The sequence below is a fragment of the Sardina pilchardus genome, chromosome 4 (assembly GCF_963854185.1).
Source record: "Sardina pilchardus chromosome 4, fSarPil1.1, whole genome shotgun sequence".
NCBI classification, from domain to species: domain Eukaryota; kingdom Metazoa; phylum Chordata; class Actinopteri; order Clupeiformes; family Clupeidae; genus Sardina; species Sardina pilchardus.
The window spans coordinates 16871903-16897069 of record NC_084997.1 but is presented as its reverse complement, the minus strand read 5'-3'; the positions used below and the strand labels follow the sequence as shown (position 1 = coordinate 16897069).

Genomic DNA, 25167 nt, shown 5'->3' with positions numbered 1-25167 from the left:
ACGCCAGCCGCCCTCTCTCTGGCGGCCATTTTACAGGCCAGTTCACATCTGCAAAAGTGCATGCGGGCGTGCATGACGGCGGTCAAATACTGAAACGTAAATAAATAACTTGAGCCCCGTTTCCCTTCCTTAGGTGTGTTTGACAAAAAAAATCTCTCTCACTCTCTCTCTCTCTTTCTCTCTTTCTCTCTCTTCTCTCTTTCTCTCTTTATCTCTACGTTCTTCTCTTTCTCTCACATTCTCTTCTCTATCTTCCCCATATCAGTGTAGCTCAGTATGGTGTTGATTTGGTGCAACTTTACAGTGCCAGATCCATATCCCATCGGTAGAGAGATAGCGTAGGATACAGAGGGCAGAGAGATACCAGACCAGGAGATAGGACAGAGATGAGGGCCAAAAATCTTACCTGTGACTGTACTGGAACTCCTCCATCAGAACTGGTAAAGGCCGTACGTATGCTATAAAAGGATGACTAATAGTAATATTATTAGTTCCATCTTCTACCTCCTGACTTCCTATCAAATGATTGCCTTTGTCAGATGTCGTGATGAGTTTTCAATGGGTAAATCAGTCACTGTCACAGATCTTGTGAAATATGGAGGATGACATTAAATTAGAAAAAGACTAAAACATTTGTATTCCGAGAATTTTAGTGGCATGTAAGCGTTGTGAGCATGTGGCATTTTTTTCCCCCAGCACATGCCAGATGTTCCATCTGTTTGACACACACGTTTGCACACATCGTCACTCTTTCACTTCTGCCCTCTTACACTCACATAAACCTCTCTCTCACACACACAGACAGACACACACACACAGACACACACACACACACACACACACACACACACACACACACATGAACAAACAGAGAGATAATGAGAGGTACTTGCCAGGCAACACGTCCAGCTCATATAAACTAGGACGGAATCTGTTTGAGGGAGAATGCACCACTTCAGAAGTCGAGACACTGAAGCCAAAGGCATCTGGTCATCACACACACACACACACACACACACACACACACACACACACACACACACACACACATTCTCTCCGTGATACTGTGTCCAGACCCGAGGATTTACCATAAATCTTGTTTTGTGTTTAGTGGTCAGTAACTGCTGGACCAGAAAAGATGGGCACACACACACACACACACACACACGTCAAAGAAAGTAGGTCAGACGACTTGTCCGGCCCCATCTGGGTTTATGTCCATCTGAGGAGGGATAGACAAGAGAGGTGAGGGTCAGGTGGAGAGCGCGCCCGACAAGGAGAGGGAATGAGGTGTGCGAGGAAAAACCCGGCGGGCCAAAGTGGCAGGACTTGGACGCTAGCCCGCTAACATAGCGATGCCTCTAAAAGGAGAGTTGAGCTAAGCTAAGCTGAACTAAGCTAAAATATAGCCGCAAGCGGCGATGGCGGGCCCGAGCACCTGCGGTGCGGAGACCTGTGAGATTTCGGAATCTAACAAATCAACATGTGCGTGTTGGTGGGCATGTGCATGAGCAACACACATGCCCATTAAATTTGGTCAATTTTCCTGAATGTATGTGTCAACCACAACAGACAACATGCTAGGTGGCGCTATAGAGTCCCTAAGCCACACCCCAGGCCAGAGCTCTATCTCTGACTATCGATATCAATAACGCACAAGCCCACCAAATTTGGTTCATTTTCGTGAATGTGTGTGTCAACCACAACAGACAATGCACTAGGTGGCGTTATACAGTCCCTAAGACACCCTTGGCCAGAGCCCTGTCTCTGAATAGCTATAGCAATAACACACAAGCCCACCAAATTTGGTTCATTTTCGTGAATGTATGTGTCAACCACAACAGACAATGCTAGGTGGCGCTCTAGAGTCCCTAAGCCACACTCTAAGCCAGAGCTCTGTCTCTGACTAGTGGTAGCAATAACACACAAGCCCACTAAATTTGGTTCATTTTCATGAATATATGAGTCAACCACAGTACACAATGCGCTACGTGGCACTATAGAGCCCCTAAGCCACACCCTAGGCCAGAGCTCTATCTCTGTATCCATATTTGTAGTTCAAATTTGAGATGATAACCAGTGTGTTGATATGGTGTACTGTAAATCATGCATCTGTAAGGCTTACATCAATATCTTTGCTTCAGATCATTGAATTCATAAAACTTGTTGCTGTTTTTAATGTGTGTGTGTGTGTGTCTTGATGTAAACAAAACGTAACTAAGTCATGTTTGTTTGACTTTTCTGTATTCTGGTTATTACATGCTATTCCAACCAAGCATTTTTGTGAGGATAAGAACCACTTTAGTGGTGGACTGGTCGGGGATTGAACCGGCAACCCTCCAGTCACAAGCCCCAAGCCCTAACCAGTAGGCCACGGCTGCCTCAAGGGTGTGTGTGTGTGTGTGTGTGTGTGTGTGTGTGTGTGTGTGTGTGTGTGTGTGTGTGTGTGTGTGTGTGTGTGTGTGTGTGTGTGTGTGTGTGTGTGTGTGTGTGTGTGTGTGTGTGTGTGTGTGTGTGTGTGTGTGTGTGTGTGTGTGTGTGTGTGTGTGTGTCTCTGTGTGTCTGTGTCTGTGTCTGTGTCTGAGTCTCTGTGTGGAAAGCGGGGGAGGTTAGAGAGACATCCAGCTGGGAGAGAGGGGAGGGGTGGGAAGAACTGTGGGGGGAGGGAAACAGACTAGAGTGGGTGAGCCACAGTGAGGGAGCAAGACCATGCGCGGCTAGGAACAGAGACCTATAAAAACCTAATAAACCTAAATATCTCACTTTCTGTTAACATGGTTGAAATCAAAATTGCAGCATAGGTTGATATGATTATAATTATTCATCAACCCGCTTCAAAATATTTTAGCTAAAACTGTGTCCACCACAATCATTAATATGCTTTTAAAAAACACAAACAACACCAAATTCAAAACTTTGTATATGACTGTCACTACAAACACACTAACTAATACTCCATCAAATTTCATCCAAATTAGTCACTGTTTTCTGCCTATAACACCAACTTTTTGTTTCTTTTATAAGACACCTAGATTCAAACCTTCGCCATTTCAATATACTTTTGAAATTCAAAAATCTGGTCGCAATTCCTCTCAGGCAACCCCTCAAAATCATTTTAGTGCTTAAATAACATCATTTCGATAAACCGTCTAGGAGAAGTATTTCAAAATACATGATGTGCAAAAATCAGACAATCTCACATAATTCAAATTCTTCTAAGATTCACTATATAGTTTAAATGTAAAACTTGTTCAGAATAATACAACACACATGTCCACCAAATTTGGTTCATTTCCGTGAATGTATGCGTCAACCACAGTAGACGGCGCGCTAGGTGGCGCTATACAGTCCCTGAGCCACACCCTAGGCCAAACCTTTGTCTCTAAGTACAGTTAACAATTCCACATCTAGATGCCAAATTACAAGAGTTTTAGTGCATGTCAAGTTGGTGAAAAAGGGCGAAAAAGTTAAGAGTAAGAGGAATAGAAGTATAATAATAATAATAAATATAGCCGCAAGCGGCGATGGCGGGCCCGAGCACCTGCGGTGCGGAGACCTGTGACATTTCGGAATCTAACAAAGCAACATGTGTGGGTTGGTGTGCCTGTGCATGAGCAACATACATGCCCACTAAATTTGGTTCATTTTTGTGAATACATGTGTCAACCACAAAAGACAACATGCTAGGTGGCACTATAGAGTACCTAAGCGACACCCTAGGCCAGAGCTCTGTCCCTGACTAGCGGTAGCAATAACACACAAGCCTACCTAATTGTGTCAATGTATGTGTCAGAGCTCTATCTTTCAGTAGCGGCAGCAACAACACACAAAACCACCAAATTTGCTTCATTTTCGTGAATGTACACGTCACCACAACACAATCTGCTAGGTGGCACGCACTATAGAGTCCCTAAGCCACACCCTAGACCAGAGCTCTGTCTCTGACTAGGGGTAGCAAAAACAATTTTGTCTGTGAAATTTCTAAAGTACGCCTTCTGCCACGAAGATAAGTTGTAGGGTTTTAAATGTTCAAAAAAAGAGTAAAAGGTCCGCACACTTCCTCTCACTTAATTTACTTTATTAGTTCAAGGGTTTTAAATGTTCCTCATAAAAAGTCTATCCGAAGTCCAAATAAAAGAAAATGTTGCTGTTATTGCTACGATAGACCGTTAAATTTACATGCACAGGGTTTGTACACCATTATCATGGCCAAATTCAAGCACTTTTTAAGGACTTTCAAGACCAGTTTTCCAGTATTGAAATTGTGAGTGAACAAATTCAAAGCCCTGTTGTTTGAGGTCACTGTAGGATAAAGAACCAGGAAATTTGATACAACCTTAGCCGAATACTGAACCAGCAACTATCATTAGGTTAACTGAATGGGGCATAGAAAATGAGTGTTTGCTGCTCTGTCATATCAAGTTTCCTTGTTCTTTTTCTTACTGACAGCACTCGATGATGTTGAACAGCATGGATTGATTCACACTAGGGATGTAACGGTATGAAAATTTAACCCCACGGTTATAGTGACCAAAATTATCACGGTTTTCGGTATTATCCCGGTATTTTAAAAATTGTGTGTACAATATGTTAAGAAAGCGCTGATGGGTGTAGACAAGCTGAAATATTTAGTTTAAAAAAGTGTTTCTTACATTAAAAATATAGGCAAACCCTTATTGCCTTCAGCAGGATACTGATCATTCACAGCAGTGGCAATCCTAGTCTCTGCTCAACCCTCAACACACACAGAAAATGGCTTGTCTTGTTTCTAGTGCATATTTTGAATTCATCAACTATATATATTTTGCTAATAGTTTAGAATATGTTAGGATCTGCATAATTACGTATAGCTAAAAATATTCAGTAATTTGAATACTTCATATTGATTTTTAAACTATTACACTTGTCTTTAATGACATTACAGGGGTGTTGTGTAGGTCTAATTGAGAGCCTGTCACTTTAAGAGATACGTGAAGTAGCCTAATTATATTAACCTTCATTCTTGAGGAAAGTAGTCACACATAGTTCAAGGATATCCGTTTTCATTGAATAAAGTGAATGTTCAAAAAATTAACAAGTCAAAGAAAATATTGCTGGGATCATAGAAAAGATAAGTGTCTTGCAATGTTAACTTCTACGATTTTGGTGAGCACTAGGCTACTGTACATTAGCCTAATGATAGACATGACGCGTGAGCTAACGGGATAGTTACCTTGATGGAAAAGATTGCCAATAGGCTGTGTAGCTTTTTTCGGAAATTGAATTAAACACTACAGTAGACCTAAATGAACTAAATTCCATAGCCCACTGTAGGTAGGTTACCGTGGCATTGTGCTCACTTTTTCCTTGGTTGGAAATGTTGGCTGCTTATAGCTTATGATTTGGAGTTTGGTATATCTCTGTTATATCCAACGAGTGACACCCAGCGCTCAACATAAAACTTTACGGCATTCTCCTGATAACGTTAATGGAATAGCCTAGATTTAATGTGAACGTGTAGGCCTACATAAAAAGACGCAGAGTGGCTACATGATACAGCGCACGTTTTGGGGTGAAAATGTTGCGCCCTTTAAAAGCAGGTGTAGCCTTATCCGAATCATGGTTAAATCCATCAATTAGAAAACAGAATTAGTAAGGTAAAGTTTTGTTTCATAGTAGCCTTCCAGCTTGTGTCAAAAGCAGGATCGGATGAAGCTGGGAGGAATTAAACACGCGGTTACCACACCGTAGTATCAACCGTGATAATAATGATATTCGAAATGAACGCGGTAATTGTTATCATCAACATTTTTATCATGGTTTACCGTCACACCGGTAATCGTTACATCCCTAATTCACACCATATTTCAGGGGTGTGATTGGCAAAGGACAAAAAAGAGGAAAATATACCCAGCACCCTCAGGAGAAAGTTTTCAAAAATGACCCCTTAAATGATAACATCAGATGACTTTTATGAGAACTGTTGATAAACTGTGATACATATAAACATTATAACATATATCGAGGGCTGAGAACCAAAGGGGCAGTTGCGTAAGTGACATTTTGGTCAAAATTGAGTTATATATATCACCTGAAAGCTCTTGAGCTCTTTTAAGCTGACACAATTATAGAAGTAAAATATTTATAAATATAAAATGATTGACAAAACCAAAAACCAAAGGTCTTTAACTGTGAACATAAGCAGTTAGATTTGTTTTGGCTCTCTTGTAAAGTTGGTGAAATGTCACTTACGCCCCTGTGGTTCTCAGCCCTCGATATATATAGATATACATAGACTATATTGTAATAAGTCTACGACTAATTTATAGCAAAGTAGCCTAGGCCTGCTCAAGACTAAACCAGATATGGATGAAATATGTAGGCTATCATGATCATTTTGCCAACAATGATGTAGTACCATGGATTTTCCTAGTTCATGACATGCTTTGTTTTCACTTAAACCAACATAAAGTTATAATGTTGACTACATGTTTTAATATAGGCCTACTTGATAACATATAGCCTGCCCCCTTAGTACTCTAGCTCTAGTCCTGTACAATATAATATAATAGTGAATAGGCTTATTGATATATTGATGCTGTTTGAAGAGGTTGCTTGATGATATTTAAGTTCCAAAGAAAATCAAATTGCACCACTCCCTCTCCTTCCAAAGTAACATGTCCTACACCTTTCCTCTTAAAAACAGATGTCTGGCCCTACTGTTATAAGCTACATCACTTGTTCAAGTGCACACACTAAATGGAGAGCTAGGATTAAAATTCAAACTGTGCCTTTAAATAGGCGACTTTTTTCATCTATCAGCACAATGCTACAGGCCATTTTCACTAAAAAAATCAGCTCAATATTATGTGCAAGACAAGTTTACCAAGCATGCCAATGTGTTAATCTCTTAGCACTGTCGTCATACGTTTTCTCATAGTGAGATGGCTATCCCGAAATATGTTTTGAATGACGTTTTGAATGACATGGGGCGCACGGAGATAAGGCTGGAAAAACGCGACATGACAAGGTGATAACTAAACAATTTAGTTGACCTAGGGTAGACAGGCTTTGTGGCTAAAACTATGAAAACCAGTAGGCTAGTCTGTCACAGCTAACTTCAGGCACTGTAGCCTAGACTAGTTTACACGCGCAGAAATTAAAAGTCAATATTGCCATCACGAGATTGCTGTCATTATCGGAAAATCCAGACACGTCAAACTGGATGCGAACGCGTGGCAAAGCCAACAACAACTTCATAAATTATGTCTTTTAAATAAATAATTTGAGCCTACCGTTTCATGCCTAACGTCGACAGCAGATTTCTCAGCCCATCATAGGCAAGGTTATTAATGCATAGGCCTATAGCCTAATTAAACTAGGCTTAGTGATGGCAGATCAAATAATAAAAAAACGTTTTGAAGTCTACCCAGAGCATGTTTGCAAACGCATGCAAAGGGATAAACTATGTTCATACCATCTTCAATCGTTTCAAAAACTAGGATTAGGCAGTCTGCCTATGCTGTTTCAATGTATAGTTGCAGGAATCAATCGTTTGAAAAATATCGTTGTTTCTAGCCTCGTATGGTTTCACTTGGATCACACACACATTGCACGACTGCTCATATGAATCGGTGGCACCAAACTAACGTATTTCCAGACAGTGGAAACGTTTAGATTATTTTGAATAGATAGATGGTTCACTCCATTTAAAGGCAATTAATCACCACAACTGATTAACATTAACCTGCCTTGCACTGGAGGGAAATGTTCTTACCTTGATTGAAAGCTAACCAGTGAAGCAGACGGCCAGTTCTAGTTCTGTCATCTTCTCTCCTGCTTTCTAGATGTCCATGGAGAAACGTCCTCCTTCAGTTAGGCAGAGTAAGTTCGTTGTGGTTTCAAACTTACGTCCTCCACTAATAGCTAGCATTAGCTAGCTTCCACTCACAAACGGTAGGCTACTCCCAAAATGTGACACATTTGAACTTCTCGTTACGTTCTACAACTGTCAAAGGTTTGGATTATGTTTCAGGAGTTAAACTGACACCTAGGCTATCAATGCTCTATTTGTAAGCTAAAATAAACTAGTAAGCACCATATCGCTAACGTGCATCACTTGGAGTTAGCTAGCTAGCTAGCTAGCTTAGGCCAAGATTTAAAACCAGGTCGAATTTACTACGGCTGGCCCTAGGTGCCTGTTGTGTTTTCCGCTAGACCTTTTCAAACAAGACCAACTACAGTAGCAGCTAGGCTATTTGACGTTCGTTATCGCACTGGGACTTGTTAATTACCGAACGTGACAAAAACCTGCCTTGCTATAACGTTAGCTCCCAAAAGGCAGGCTACTCCCAAACAGTGACACATTTGAACTTCACGTTACATTTTACAACTGTCAAAAGTTTGGATTGTGTTTCGGTAGGCCTAGTTAGGCTGTCACCTAGGCTATCAAGGCTCTATTTGTAAGCTAAGATAAACTAGCTAGTAAACACCATATCACTAACGTCCATCACTTGGAGTTAGCTAGATGGAGGAAACGAGCGCTTTAGCCAACTTATTGAACCGCATCAAATAGCTTGCAAAGTTGCGTTTCAACAAAACTGTTACCTTACTTTCAAGAATAACTCCGTAGACAAAAAGTCAAAATGATTGCACTGTTTCCACAATATAAATCCACGAAAACACTCAGTGTAGAGCTATGCTATGAGTCTTCTATGGGGTCGCCTGGATCTGCACTGACTAACAAATCACATGATGTAGTGGGCGGGACAGTGCTCTCGACCACAGAATGTCAAATGAGTGAGAGACTTTTACAGACAATTGAGTTTCATTCCCTAGGGCATCAAACAAATAACCCTAAATAACTCACTTTCTGTTAATGTGTTTAAAGTCAAAATTGCAGCATAGGTTAATATGACTATTAGTATTTGTAAACTCATCTCATAATACTTTAGGTAAAACTATGTGTCAATCATTAATATGCTATTATAAGTGACAAAATCACAACCACACCAAACAACATCAAAACTTGAATGTGACTGTCACTACAACCACACTATCTAATACTCCATTCAATTTCATCCAAATTAGTCACTGCTTTCTGCCTATAACACCAACTTATTGTTCCTTTTATAAGACACCTAGGTTCAAACCTGTGTGTGTGTGTGTGTGTCTGTCTGTGTCTGAGTCTCTATGTGGAAAGCGGGGGAGGTTAGAAAGACATCCAGCTGGGAGAGAGGGGAGGGGTGGGAAGAACTGTGGGGGGAGAGTGGGTGAGCCACAGTGAGGGAGCAAGACCATGCGCGGCTAGGCACACAGACCTATAAAAACCTAATAAACCTAAATATCTCACTTTCTGTTAACATGGTTGAAATCAAAATTGCAGCATAGGTTGATATGATTATAATTATTCATCAACTCGCTTCAAAATATTTTAGCTAAAACTGTGTCCACCACAATCATTAATGAGCTTTTAAAAAACACAAACAACACCAAATTCAAAACTTTGTATATGACTGTCACTACAAACCCTCTAACTAATACTCCATCAAATTTCATCCAAATTAGTCACTGTTTTCTGCCTATAACACCAACTTTTTGTTTCTTTTATAAGACACCTAGATTCAAACCTTCGCCATTTCAATATACTTTTGAAATTCAAAAATCTGGTCGCAATTCCTCTCAGGCAACCCCTCAAGATCATTTTAGTGCTTAAATGACATAATTTCGATAAACCGTCTAGGAGAAGTATTTCAAAATACATGATGTGCAAAAATCAGAAAATCTCACATAATTCAAATTCTTCTAAGATTCACTACATAGTTTGAATGTAAAACTTGTTCAGAATAATACAACACACATGTCCACCAAATTTGGTTCATTTCCGTGAATGTATGTGTTAACCACAGTAGACGGCGCGCTAGGTGGCGCTATAGAGTCCCTGAGCCACACCCTAGGCCACAGCTCTGTGTCTGAGTATCAAATGCAATTCTACATATGCCAGCTAAATTGCAAGAGTTTTAGAGCATGCCAAGTTGGTGAAAAATGTTACTGGTAAGATAATTATACTATAATAATAATAATAAGAATAATCTGAGCAAAAACAATAGGGCCTTGCACCTACGGTGCAGCCACTTTCAGTGGCCGCACCTCGGTGCTCGGGCCCTAAATATAGCCGCAAGCGGCGATGGCGGGCCCGAGCACCTGCGGTGCGGACCCATGACATTTGCGGAATCTAACAAAGCAACACGTACTTCTTGGTGGGCATGTGTATGAGCAACACATATGGCCACCAAATTTGGTTAATTTTCATCAATGTATACAACCACAACAGACAACAAGCTAGGTGGCGCTATAGAGTCCCAAAGCCACACCCAAGGCCCAGAGCTCTGTCTCTGACTAGTGGCAGCAATAACACACAAGTGTACCTAATTGTCGTGTATGTATGTGTCAACAATAATAGACGTTGTGCTAGGTGGCGCTATAGAGTCCCTAAGCCTCACCCTAGGCCAGAGCTCTATCTCTGACTACCAGTAGCAATAACACAAATGCCCACCAAATGTGGTTCGGTTTCGTGAATGTGTCAACCACAACAGACAATGCGCTAGGTGGCGCTATAGAGCCCCTAAGCCACACCCTAGGCCAGAGCTCTGTTTCTGACTTGCGGCAGTAATAACACACATGCTCACCAAATTTGATTCATTTTCGTGAATGTATATGTAACACACTAGGTGGCGCTATAGTCCCTAAGCCACACCCTCGGCCAGAGCTCTGTTTCTGACTTGCGGCAGTAATAACACACATGCTCACCAAATTTGATTCATTTTCGTGAATGTATATGTAACACACTAGGTGGCGCTATAGTCCCTAAGCCACACCCTCGGCCAGAGCTCTGTCTCTGAATAGCTATAGCAAAGCACATGCCCACCAAATTTGGTTCATTTTTGTGAATGTACGTGTCAACCACAACAGAAAATGCGCTAGGTGGCGCTATAGAGTCCCTAAGCCACACCCGAGGCCAGAACTCTGTCTTTATCTAGCTGCAGCAATAACACACAAGCCCACCAAATTTGGTTCATTTTTGTGAATGTTTGTGTCAACCACGACAATGCTCTAGGTGGCGCTATAGAGTCCCTAAGCCACACCTTTGGCTAGAGCTCTGACTCTGACTAGCAATAGCAATAACACACAAGCCCACCACATTTGATTAATTTTCGTGAATGTATGTGACAACTATAACAGCCTATATGCTAGGTGGCGCTATAGAGTCCCTAAGCCACACCCTTGGCTAGAGCTCTGTCTCTGACTAGCAATAGCAATAACACACATGCCCACCAAATTTGGTTCATTTTCGTGAATGTATGTGTCAACCACAACAGACAACGCACTAGGTGGCGCTATAGAGTCCCTATGCCACACCCTCGGCCAAAGCTCTGTCTCTGACTAGCCATAGCAATAACACACAAGTCCACCAAATTTGGTTCATTTTGGTGAATGTACGTGTCAACCACAAAAGATAACGTGCTGCTAGGTGGCGCTATAGAGTCCCAAAGCCACACCTTAGGCCAGAGCTCTGTCTCTGACTAGCAGAATCAATTTCACATGTAGCTGCCAAATTACATCCAATTCATAACCTTTTTTCTGCCTATAACACCAACTTCCTGTTTCTTAATAAAACGCCATAATTCAAACCTTCGCCATTTCGATATACTTTTGAAATTCAAAAATCTGGTCGCAATTCCTCTCGGGCAACCCCTCAAGATCATTTTAGTGCTTATATGACATGATTTCGATAAACCGTCTAGGAGAAGTGTTTCAAAATACATGATGTGCAAAATTCATAATCATAACCATAACTCAAATTCTTCGAATATTTACTATAGAGTGTAGATGTAAAAAATGTTTAGATTAATACAACACATATGCCCACCAAATTTGGTTCATTTTCGTGCATGTATGTGTCAAACACAACAGACAGCGTGATAGGTGGCGCTATAGAGTCCCTGAGCCACGCCCTAGGCCAAAGCTCTGTCTCTGAGTTTCGATTACAATTCTACAAATGGCTGCCAAATTACAAGAGTTTTAGAGCATGCCAAGTTGGTGAAAAAAAAAAAACAGGTAAGACGGAAAAAAGAATAATAATAATCTGAGCAAAAACAATAGGGCCTTGCACCTACGGTGCAGCCACTTTCAGTGGCCGCACCTCGGTGCTCGGGCCCTAATAATAATAATAATAATAATCTGAGCAAAAACAATAGGGCCTTGCACCTACGGTGCAGCCACTTTCAGTGGCCGCACCTCGGTGCTCGGGCCCTAACTAAACACAGTCCTGCTGCTGCTGCTGCTGTTGCTGCTGGGATGTTGAGAAGGTTTTTGCATGAAACCAGTACGGGTCTCGCATCTGTTGTCTGACTGCGTGTTTCATAACTCCACTGTTACACCTCGATAAGATCATTTAGATTGGTTCTCTTCGCCCGGAGGCTCAAATCTAACAAAAATGCCCTTGGCACCAGAACAAGAGCAACAAAAACATGTTTCTCTCTCTCTCTCTCTCTCTCTCTCTCTCTCTCTCTCAATCCATCAGTCCATCTCTGTATCCTCATATCTCCCTCCGGCTGCCTCGCTCTACCTCTGGGAAAATCACCGTCGTCCAAATCCTCAGAAGAGAAGAGTCCCGGCATGTGGCCCGGCCCGTGGTAGATGAGAGTTGATCCACGCTGCTAGTGATTCACGCTAAAAACATCTTACCCCACCTCTATGCATGTCACGAAGACCTGGTTTATTTGAACATGCGAATGTGCGGAGGTGTGTGTGTATACATGTATGTCTGCCGTGTTTCATTGCTGCGGCGCAAGCCAACGGCTGAACTCTAAAGAGCTGGCGCAGCGGGTCTCACAGCTCTGAGAGCAGGCTGAGTGAACCCACATGCTGTGTGTTCAGCAGAGTTCAAATTGGACCCCCCCCCCCCCCATTTTTTTTATAAACCTCCGTTGATTTGCGGTTAGTGTGGCCCACTGACCATGCCCACACTAACTATTTGTTTCCAGTCTCCAATATCGTAGCAGAGGTCAGCGAGCAGTCATGCCCATAGGTAATGCATAGGGCCTATTACTATAGGCATAATGTAGTGGGGAAAGTGGTCAGCGAGTCGTGGCTTCTCATCGTGAGCGGAAGTTGTGTTTTGTGAGGATGTGTGTGTATGGAGACAGAGGCCTGAGGGTCACACACAAGCATATGTACATTATCCAAACTCACACGTTCACAAGAGACACACGATACCTAAACTAAGAGGCCTTAAGGGTAAACATAGAAAACACTGAACTTTTGGCCACACACACTCTCACACTCACACATGCATTTCCATGCACACACACATGGGCGCATGCACACAGACACATGCGCTTGCAGACACAAACGCACAAAGACAAACAGACAACACACACGTGCATGTGCACAGACGGATGCACGCACACACACAAATGCGCTTGCAGACAAAATCGCACACAGGCCGACAACACACAGACACACACACACACACACACACACACACACACACATACCATATAAAATCACAGACTCGCGCACAGGCCCTTGCCAAGACGTGCATTACAGCATGAAGCCATGTGCTCTACAGCAGCGCTTGAGCACTGCAGCACATGGCAGAACATTCTCCCTCTAGAACATTCTGTGGGTGGGACAAGGGGGCCCATCGTGCCGCGTTATCGGACAGTCAACCCATTGACAGATTACACCCATGCACATAATATTCATATTGACCAGACACACACACACACACACACACACACACACACGGGATGCGGGAACATTGAAAAGCTGTCCCCTGAGTAACACGGCCCTGGGAAAGGCTCCATAAATACGCAAGTACTGTATAGGGAAGGGAGGACTCGTATGTAGGGTCTCTACTGGGGGAGAGCCAGAGATGGGGCCAGATTGCATCCGTGTGCGTCTGTGCGTTTGTGTGTGTGTGTGTGTTTGCGTCTGTGTATGTGTAAGTCTGGGTGTGTGTGTGTGTGTGTGGATCACTGCTGTCTGCCACAGAGGTATGCGAGCTATATCTCCCCTCCGCGCCTGGGCTGATCCCTGCCTGATACACCGACAGATAAATGCCATCCTCATATGGAGGTGGATAACTCTGACGGATGGCCCCCAGAACACATGAAAGGCACAATGAACAAAACTGGAAGGGAAGAAAGGCATCGAGTTTAAGGCAGAATGCAGTCATAAAATAGCAATTGCTCTAAATCAATGGACGTATATGATATTTTAGTAAGAGACACGGATGTGAACGAGTAATATTATAGAGTGGGTACAGTATATATCATTAAGTGGATATATAGTATACAGAGTTTGCCTTAATGTGTGTTGGAGAGAGGCCATGAAAGCTCACGGCATGGTATAACAGGCTTTGCATGTACAGTATTAGTCCCTACCTCTGTGATGTGGTGCAACACTAAAAAAGTGTGTTTACGCACAGGTTGCAATCTGCGAGATGCAACTAGTTATTGAGAGATTTGAGAGAAGCACTCAGTATTAGCTGAGATCTGTGTTTCTTACAGATTCTAGAAATGAATCCAGGAGAGAGTGCATACAGAGACAATGCTGCATGATCTAGAATGTTTTACAGTGTGACTATGGCCTGATGTGTCATTGCAAAAGCATTAGGTTGTTTGTGACATTTAAGAATTAAATATACTACAGTATATTACTGATATACTGCATGGCCAAGTTTCAAGAAATCCGTTTATTGCAATAAATCTGAAAGGCCATGAGCTGATAGTATGCCACAAAAACACAATAAATTGGTGGATTTCATAGTGTTGGTCCACAACACTTTGTCTGGTCAAAAAGAACTATGTTTCAGTAAGTAGTATGTACAGCTTTGGTAGGAAGACTGAACGAATACCAACGACGTACTGTATAGAGTGGAAATTGGCAGGAGATCTCACTTGGAGGGTTTAGACTGGGGTGGGGGGGTAGGAGTGTGAAGGGCTCAACCCCAAACATGGTTTCTAAGCCCCCATGATCACAGAGATGCTTGTGCCTGATAGTGTGCAGTGGGGGAGGCCAGAGACAGTGCAGCACTTCTAGGCCTGGAGGCTTTGACCTCCAGTTCATCAAAGGCACTCCATCAGAGCATGGCATCTGTTTGACCACCGGAAAGATAACACCCAGGAACTTCAGGCTGTCATGGATCACTGTCTGTGCCAAGATGTTGTGACAGACAGAACAAGTAGGTGCGTGTGTGTGCGCGTGTGTGTGTGTGCGTGTGTGCGCGTGTGTGTGTGTGTGTGTGTGTGTGTGCACGTGCGTGCGTGTGTGTGTGTGTGTGTGTGAGTGTGTGTGCGTGTGCGTGTGCGTGTGTGTGTGTGTGTGTGTGTGTGTGTGTGTGTGTGAGTGTGTGTGAGTGTGTAAGACAATAGGTATCTGTCTGAGACTGGGAGGAAGAGAGTGTTCCAGAACAAACCGTGGTTGGCAGACTCCTGCAGCGGAGGACTGTGGGAAAGGTGACAGGTGCGGGGATCCCCGAGGAAGGGCTGCACCTGTCCCAGGCTTCAGCACACAAAGGGCCTGACAATGGATACCTGTCAAAACAACATCAAGGTCCCCCGCTCGCTACACACCAGTTAAGTTTTTACTGGAGACACGCATGTCAGAGTGTCTGAGCCAGAGAGACGTGAGAGACAGAGGAAGAGAGAGAGACAGACAGATAGAGAGAGCAACAGAGGGGGAGAGAGAGACCGATGGAGAGAGTGAGACAGACAGATAGAGAGAGAGAGCAACAGAGGGAGGGGGAGAGAGAGAGAGAAAGAGAGATGCAACCATAGACATGTCTGTGGATACAACTGTGTGTGTCTATTGTCGGTGGTTTAGCATTAGGAACGTGTTGCACGTGTGGTCTGCAATGGAAAAATCAAAGTGCTGTCTTCGAACTTGGTTTCATTCCTTTTGACATTGCTAAACAGCGTGACTAAATATAGGTTAGTATAACAGTCCTGAGAACCAGACTTGTTTTCAAGTGGTCACGTTGGAATTAGCGACATCTGCTCATGGCCTGTCTTTTTCTGCCAAACACTAATCTTTAATGGGGGCCCCCACTTCTGTTTGCTTACAATTTTCTCATGTCTTTTTTATTTATTGTGAAAAGTTATATGTGTTGTCGGCCCCTGGTGTTCCAGGGACAAAATCGCTGCCCTCTTTTCATTTTCTCTCCGCCTTTTCTCAGAGTGGGTCAGCAGGATTGTTTGGACAGTCCCGTTTTTTTCCCCTGTGCCTCTTGACCTCACGTGGAGCGGCTGGGGTCTGACCTCAGATCAGTGTGGTCTTGGAAACAACCGAAAGCAAGAAAAGGAAAAATATTTGCTTCCAAATTGTCCTCCCCCGTCATCCTCCTGCGTCTAAACTAGTTCTCCAACCTCGTTAGAATGTTATTATTACCATAATTCATCTCCAGGATCATTATCCAGAGGTTCTCGTCCAGGCCCTGCTCGTTTGTTTTGAAACTCCAGTCGTCCATTTTCTCACATCGCATGTGAGTGTGCCAGGGCTCACAAGTGAGTGCACACCCACCAAACTTTCTAACAAAAACAAAATGCTCACACACACACACACACATCTCTACAATCTCACTTTAGTCACACACCACACACTACAGCACTATTGGGACACACTACACACTATTGTTGATACGTGATAATTGCTTGTTTGCGTGTCGTACAAGCAGAATGCTGGAATCAGACTCAGATGTAGGGTGTGAGGTTTTGAACTCTGGGGCCTCTCCTTGTGATCCTCAGCAGTAGTTTACATGCCCTACATATCTGAACCCATCGTGTGTGTGGAGGGGGGTGGGATCTGGGATACCAGATATCGCTGTTGAGTCTTCCAGAGTTGTCATGGGCCTAATTCAACGAAGCACCAATGAACGAAGGTGCTTGTTTGATGAAGGTTCTCGTTGGTGATGGCTTTTGCCCACAAAGGTTGATCTGATGTAGGCCGTGTATTGTAGGTCGAAACGTTATCGCCTATTCAACTTTTTTTCCCTTAACTTGGAGTGCGCAGCACCCTCCTCCTATTGGAGCTACACGCCGGTAGCCAGCACCTCATCCTGGTGTGCGTTTACATCCCTCCTCCATAGTGAGTTTGCTTTGGACAGTAAATAGCCTTGATTGTTGATTGGGCATCGTGTGGAATCCTCTGCCTATTAGCACGAGGAGCGTAACATTTCTCCTGAGTTTATTTGAAATCTGATACGAGCTCAGTTGTGTTGCTATCTAAGCTAGCCTCTGACCTCTGACCTTTTCATTAGATTAGCCCTTGTGCTCGCAGCCGTCCACTCATTGGACACACGAGCATTCCGCTCGGACACTCCTCAGCCTCTTGTCAGAACAGCCACATGGACAAACCACTCTCCCACACTATTCCATTTCCCAGGATTCATTTCACACACACACACACACACACACACACACACACAAACATGCACACGCGCACACACACACACACACACACACACACACACACACACACACACACACACACACACACACACTCTTCATGCCCTGAGACCAAGCGAGAAGCCCCGCAAGGATGATGGGGAGGACATGGATACATCCCACACTGAGCTGCTCCCGACGTGATGCCAACAAGCCTCGGGTCAAGGGTCAGGCTTGGAGTTCAAAGGTCAGAGCACTTGACCCCTTGTGTTGTGCTGCCGGCGGCCCCAGAAGCCTTTGTGTTCTCAATCACAGTGATGGACGAGCGTGAGTGGAGTCTCTGATCTCCCCTGTGGTTCTCCAAAATGAACGTGTCGTGTGGAGAATCTTTCCTAACAGACAGCATTATCATCCTCATCCGTCTTTTGTCGTCTCCCCGTCTTACCCTCTCCCCTTCCTTCCCTCCCTCCCTCCCTCCCCCCCTCTCTCTCTCTTTCTGTCCATCTATCTATCTCTGAGAATCTCTTTTTGTGTTCCCCATACATTCTCTCCATTGAACTCCTCACCAACCCAAACACTGCCTTCTCGTACTTTGTTTTCTTTTCTCCGTATATAATCAGAGCCCTTCATATTTTGGAAGCATGTGACAGTGAGGCCCTTGTGTGAGGACAGAAGATGCCAGCATCACGGATAAATACCGTCAAATGACCCGTGTAGACATGCGCTGGTCTTTACCTCGGCATTGTATAGCTCTTTCTCTCTTTCTCTGGTCTGTCATCAGGCTTTTTCTCCTCCTTGACGTGTATCGCACAGAAATGCCCCCACACACTCTTTTTTTACTTTCTTGTGTTTGACGGTTCAATCTGGCATCAGATAAGGCTTGCGTGTGTGTTTGTATCTGTGTGTGTGCTAGTAGTAGTATGGGGACGAGAGGATGAGCCGTGCTTTTGAAGTGAGCCCCAGATAACAAAATAGGGAGTGTGTGTGTGTGTGTGTGTGTTTGTGTATGTACAGTATGTGTGTGTGTGTGTGTCTGTGCGTGTGTGTCCCAGTGTGTGTGTGTGTGTGTGTGTGTGTGTGTATATACTGTATGTGTGTGTGTGTGTGTGTGTGTGTGTGTGTGTGTGTGTGTGTGTATGTGTGTGTGTGTGTGGTGCCATCAGACCTGGAGAGTGGGTTCCTCTCAAGCGAGGTTGCTCCGACGCTCCACTGCCCGATGCCCCAAACACGGCCCCCCGATCGCTCCGATAACAAACCCAGATGCTGCCGTATCTGCGCGGAAACACCAAAACACACGCACAAGCTGCGGAACATGTAGCCATCACAATGAGGAGGAGCAGTAACCATGGCCACAGCACTGTTGCCTCTCGTCTCGTAAAAACCTCCTTTTTTACGGAGCCCCAGTAGCACCTGCTCATAAACATCACGCCTCGAACCTCATTAAAATCGCCCGGCAAGTGTTCCCTGTTCCGTCACTGCTATTTTAAAAGGCTGCCCAGTCTCTTCTGCTGCTCCTTTAAAAAAGGAGGATTTATTTGCAGCGGGATGTATTTTAGTACAGGGCTGAACATTCTGGGATGGCATGGCATGGCCTGACCTGGCCAAACGTGTGTGACTCAGTGCTCACAGCAGTCTGTGTGCAGTGAGGTGTTGCATTGCAAGAAGGTGGGCAGCACAAAATGAGGAGTCACTCTTGGGTGCTGCAAGAAATGGACAAGTGTCTCCATCTAGTGGTGAATGGAGGTGTGGTGAAAATAGATGGTGAGAGTCTATGAAGAATATATGTTGGACTTTTGATGTTGACCTCATTAGGACCTTACAATCTAACAATCTCATGATATTCCCAGAGTGGTTTTTTTTAGCGATTTGGTTGAGCGTAAGTAAATGCTGCATTGTTAAGCTGCTGTGATGATGACATCATTTCTCCAGTGCTATAGGCCAGTGTGCCATTATTCTGAGAATAGTGTGTTACACATACTGGTAAGTCTGCATGTATGCAACATCACAACCATTTTATATCATATCATGTTTATAGAACTTTTGACAACTTAAAAAAAAAAAAAAATACTGTGTGTTTTATCGCCAACAAGTATAATTGATTGATGAATGATTAAATGAATGTTCGCTGTAAGTTGTTACAGTGTTTTGATCGCTGTGTGTGTGTCTAATTCACAGGGCCAGCCTGGGCCTCTCGGTCCTCAGGGGCCCAAGGGGCCGACCGGGCGTGACGGGGACCCCGGCCTGCAGGGGCCCAAAGGAGAGAGTGGGGACAAAGGACGCACAGGCTACATGGGCCCTAAAGGATCGGTGGTAAGGGGGACACACACTAAGGATGCACACTCTGGAAGATCCTTAGGATCCACAATCTAAAGAATCCACACTCACCTACAGTAGGATGCACACTCTGGAGGATCCTTAGGATCCACAATCTGAAGAATCCACACTCACCTACAGTAGGATGCACACTCTGGAGGATCCTTAGGATCCACAATCTGAAGAATCCACACTCACCTACAGTAGGATGCACACTCTGGAGGATCCTTAGGATCCACAATCTGAAGAATCCACACTCACCTAGGATCCACACTCTAAGACTTCTCCATGTTACATTATGAATTGAAGAACGTTTCCTATGACTTTGATGATGTTTTAGATTGAGAATATGTTGAAATTAAATAATGATTTAAAAACAAAAAAGTGCTACTGTATTTCTGTGTTAAATGTGTATGATATTTATATGGTATGGTAGTTTTTATAAACAATGTGATCATCCTGACCTTATAGATAAAATCTCTCTCTCTCTCTCTCTCTATCTCTCTTCAGGGAATGACAGGAATTCCAGGTTTCTCAGGAGGCAATGGCATTCCAGTAAGAAACCCAATAATCCCCCGGGCCCCCCACCACACACACAAACACACACACACACTCACACACACACACACACACACACACACACACACACACACACACACTCACACACACACACACACACACACACACACACACACACACACACACACACACACACACACACACACACACACACACACACACTTGTGACTTGGAGTGCTTCATTAATCCACACTATCACAAACTCATTACGCCTGCCTGTTGGATGTGTTCATACCAGCCCAGTCACCTCCGTGGGCAAAGGACACCTGTAAACTTGTTGCCATATGTCTAACCCATAGATATATATATACATATACAGTATGTCTATGGTCTAACCTCTGATCTCCTCTCTGATGCCCAGGGCCACCCAGGACAAGGAGGTCCGCGGGGCAAACCCGGGGCAGATGGCTGCAACGGGACCAGGGGCGACGCAGGGTTCCCCGGGATCTCAGGCCCTTCTGGCAGACCAGGATACAATGTATGATTGATTGATTGATTGATTTTATTTGACTCATTTTTTTTGCTATAAAATATGATACAGGTTTTGCACCATACATTAAGAAAAACAAAGAGAGCCTGCTTAAAACCTGCTACACTTCTAACCAACTTTAGATCACCCGGCAACCTGTTCCACAAGCTTGTGGCTACATACAAAAACGACTCCTTACCTAGATTACTCTTAACTCTAGGGGGTACAAAATCAGTAGAGCTGCCCCTGGTAGAGTATCTATGTACATCTCTCACTCTCTCAAAATAATTGATTAAATACCTGGGGACAGCCCCATGCACAATTTTATGTACCATGCACAGGTGAATTTGAGATACTCTGTCCTCAACTTTTAACCACCCAATAGACTCAAAATGAGAAATGTCAAGATGAGATCTCATGGGGAGGTTCAAAATGATCCTTAGAACCTTATTTTGAGCAGTCTGAAGCCTGTGTTTCAGTTGCTTTAAGACACCCTTATACCATGAGCAACATGCATAGTCAAAATAAGGCTGAATTAGAGCACTTGCCAGGGTTAGCATCGCTTTCTTGTCCAGGAAACTTGAGATTCTGGCCAAGAAGCGTACTCTCTGATTACAGTAACCTTGGCAAGTACCTTTTGCGCTTGGCCAACTCCAGACAGATGAGCCAATCTGTAACTGTGCAGACAGTCTGTAGAGAACTGCAGGCTGTAGGCCTGATTTAAAGGAGACATAGAATGGAATCCATTATTGTCTTGGTTTTGATGAATTACTGTAGGAGAGGTTGTGCATAACCAAAGAGCTATCATGAGGCATGATTGTGCCCTCCTTCATATGAAAATCTTGAACTTAAAAATCGGCGAATTATAACCATAGACTGTAAAAAATTATAACAAAGCCCACACATGAAAATATTGCAAAGCCATTGAAGTTCAATTGTGGTTGCCCAAAGAGGGCGCCATTTTGTCAAATGGACCTAGAATAGCAAACTTAGACAGAAACATCAGTGGGTCAGCTAAAAGCTGTCTCTCACACACATACATGCTGTATATGATGCTGTTACTTCATGCACGAGAACATTGCTCATAGACTTCACTTTGCACTTTGCCCAGCATCCAAATTAGGTCTCGCAGAGAACGAGAAAATGTATATAGTGTATGTACAAAATGTGTGTGTGTACTGTACGTTTCTCCCGTCATAAGCCTATTTCACAGTGCCCAGGGCATCACTAATGATGCCTTAATTGGCAGAGTAAAACATCCTCCTGCTTCTGCCTTTCCTGTGGATTGTGCTGTTCCCGAGGAAGTCTAGTCTACACAGGGGCGCCATCTTGTGAAATGGGCTAATTGCAGCGGTGTTTGTTAGAGAAGATCATCTCGCCCTCTCCATCCTCCTCTTCCTCACCTCCTGTCTCTCGGCCTCCGTTGCTTCTCTCTCCAGGGTCATCCAGGTCGGAAAGGAGAGAAAGGAGATGATTTGGACCTGCACATCTTCATGAGGAGATTCCAGGTGTGTGTGTGTGTGTGTGTGTGTGTGTGTGTGTGTGAGAGAGAGAGAGTTTGTGAGGAAAAGAGCAAGGTCATAGGCTTAAGCTCTGCATGTGTTCTCATCTTCCTCTCTCCTTTGTGTGCGTGTGTTTTCAGGGAGAGGCAGGCCTTCCAGGTGGTCCCGGATATCCCGTGAGTTTGATTTGCTTATGTTATCCTTAATGATCACCCTGCTATTTTGATATGCACGCGCCCACCGTCTCTCTAGAAATCCAAATAGATTTACATTTTTACTGATTTCCTAAATGTTGCATTCATGCGAATTTCATAAACCTTCTCCTCTCTTTTCTTCTCTTCTCCTCTCTTCTCTTCTCTTCTCTTCTCTTCTCTTCTCTTCTCTTCTCTTCTCTTCACTTCTCTTCTCTTCTCTTCTCTTCTCTTCTCTTCTCTTTGATTTCTCTATTTCTCTCTCTCCATCTCGCAACTAAAGGGAAACATTGGTAACCCAGGTTGGAGAGGACCCAGTGGAATGATCGGGCCACAGGTAAGCATGTCTTTCCAAGCACTTATAAATGTACACATACACATAGCTACAGATTATCTCTCATCATCTTGAACATTTTCAATTTTCAAAAGAAAATGTCTCTCAGCCATTTTGGAAGATATAGGACACTTTCTACACTATTGAGACTAAGCCCAACGAAGCCCCCCTGTGGCCACCCTCAGTAATTCAGGTGTGGGATGTGATGTAAAGCATGGCGAGTTGGTCTTGACAAGGGGTGTCTGCTTCTCCGTGCGTGATTGCTACACGGTCATTGTAATAGGGTGTGAGGAATGAGTCACATGTTACAGATAACATTGATGATTAAATAGCTCAAGTAATCAAGTCATGCAAACCCACCTCTTGTAAATGTGTACATCCCCCCTGAACTGCTCAACTCATTTCTGCCACTCTTTTTTCGTCTCATCTTGTGTTGTTTTGGTCATTTTTTTACAGGGGCCACCTGGTTTACCTGGACCCAAAGGCGAAAAGGTAAAAAAATAAATAAATAAAAGAAATAGAATGAATCTTCAGCTCACTGAGTCTTCCAAACTAGATCTTGAGCATAGAAGCTCCATGTGAGGAACACTCTGCTGGGTTTACAGTTCTCCATGTTACTGTGCTATGCCCTTATTCTGATCTGTTGTGTGATGTGCTGCTGTGTTCCCTCATTAGGGCACAATGACCCAAGTGATCAAGGGGGAGAAAGGAGACTCGGTGAGTGAAATACAACCATCTTTTATCACATCACAGACAAGCAGAACTGGTGTGATCAACTGCGTCACTTTGTTAAAAGGATAAGACCTTTTCCCTTCTTTGGACACGTTCGGCCCTGGACAAAGTGCTAAGTCTTGTATCTAACTAGAGCAAATTGAATAACTAGATAATCAATTAATCAAGCACTTTGCCTGCATTTTAAATTTGGGCCTTTTGAGTTCTTATTATGTACTTACCCGTGTTCCCAGAGTGCGATTACATGTGGCTGCCTTGACTGAGGGGACATATGGGCCTCACTGTAATGTCCTGCTTTCTCCACAGGGTGACACTGGTGAGCCAGGGCCTCCAGGAAACATCACTTATCCCCACACCGGCGTGAAATCTCCACTGGTGAGTCTAGAGACCACATAGAGGTGTTTCTGTGACACATATTGTTTGTAACTGTAACTGATTTTGATATTGATTTTGAAGTTTTGAAATTGAAATTGAGATAATGTGTTGTACTGTATATTTTTTCTGTTTGTGTGTGTGTGTGTGTGTGACACTTCACCGATTAGCATTAAGCTTTGTATCTCTAGAAAAACAGTCATGTTTTTGAATGGTCGTGCATCATTCCCTCAGTTTGCCTTGAGATGGGAGAACTACGGATTTCAATGTTGGACTTCCTGCTTTCAATGATGTAAAAATCATCATTTTACATCATTGAAAGCAGAAAGTCCTATTCATGGGTTTCATTGAAATCCGTATTTCTCCCATCTCAAGGCAAACCGAGGGAATGATGCACGACCATTGAAAAACATGACTGGTTTTCTAAAAATAAAAAGCTTAATGCTAATCAGTGAAGTGTCCCTTTACGTATATGTTCTACTTTGCTAAGTCCCCAAAAACACTGACTCCTTCCTTATCCACCCCCAGGACTTCAGAGGAGTCAAAGGAGAACAGGGAGACTATGTAAGTACACTATGAGCGGAAGGGGATTTTCTAACAGATTTACATTTAAAGATATTATTTTTAACCAACAGAGATTGTTTGAATCATTTTAAGCATGGCATTCGATGCCAGCGTTTGAAGCATTTGATGCCAGGCTTAGACCCTGACTTTTGCCTCTTTTTGTATTCTAGGCTGACAACAAAGGAGAAGACGGCATTATGGGGATGCCAGGACAACGGGTAAACACTGAAAACATGTTGTTCAAGGGGGCACCAGGCACTCAGACATGATAGTGCCTGGTGTAGCCTCCCTGTTAGAGGCTGAAGCTGACTGATTAAGGAATGTCAGATAGTGTGGCTGTGCTTTAGAGTGGCGCCTGAGATGAACTCACAGTCATGTCTTGCTCTTTTTTCAGGGGTTGCCTGGTTTGAATGGACAAAAAGGACAATTGGTATGTTTCTGTCTGTGTGTGTGTGTGTGTGTGTGTGTGTGTGTGTGTGTGTGTGTGTGTGTGTGTCTGTGTGTGTGTGTGTCTGTGTCTGTGTCTGTGTCTGTGTCTGTGATTCAATAGCTAGTCTATTTCGTTTGTGGTCACTGTTGAGCATGATTTAGAAAAGGTATAAAGCTAAATCATTTCTGGAATTGAGTGTCATGTTTCATGAGATGTATCAGTAAAGCAGTAACAATTCATCATTGGCTCTCC

At 43.6% G+C, this 25167-nt stretch overlaps 1 protein-coding gene across 3 annotated transcripts in view; it reads left to right on the top strand.

The window, feature by feature from the left end:
- The window catches only part of col4a2 (collagen, type IV, alpha 2), an 86140-nt gene that overhangs the window by 37557 nt on the left and 23416 nt on the right, over positions 1-25167 (top strand). For all 3 annotated transcript variants that reach the window (XM_062534389.1, XM_062534387.1, XM_062534388.1), the window contains exons 5-16: positions 19605-19739; positions 20253-20297; positions 20683-20799; positions 22230-22298; positions 22433-22468; positions 22767-22820; positions 23274-23309; positions 23493-23534; positions 23856-23924; positions 24450-24485; positions 24656-24703; positions 24880-24915. In XM_062534389.1, coding sequence (XP_062390373.1) covers positions 19605-19739; positions 20253-20297; positions 20683-20799; positions 22230-22298; positions 22433-22468; positions 22767-22820; positions 23274-23309; positions 23493-23534; positions 23856-23924; positions 24450-24485; positions 24656-24703; positions 24880-24915 — 723 coding nt within the window. The remainder of the gene's footprint in view (positions 1-19604; positions 19740-20252; positions 20298-20682; positions 20800-22229; positions 22299-22432; positions 22469-22766; positions 22821-23273; positions 23310-23492; positions 23535-23855; positions 23925-24449; positions 24486-24655; positions 24704-24879; positions 24916-25167) is intronic.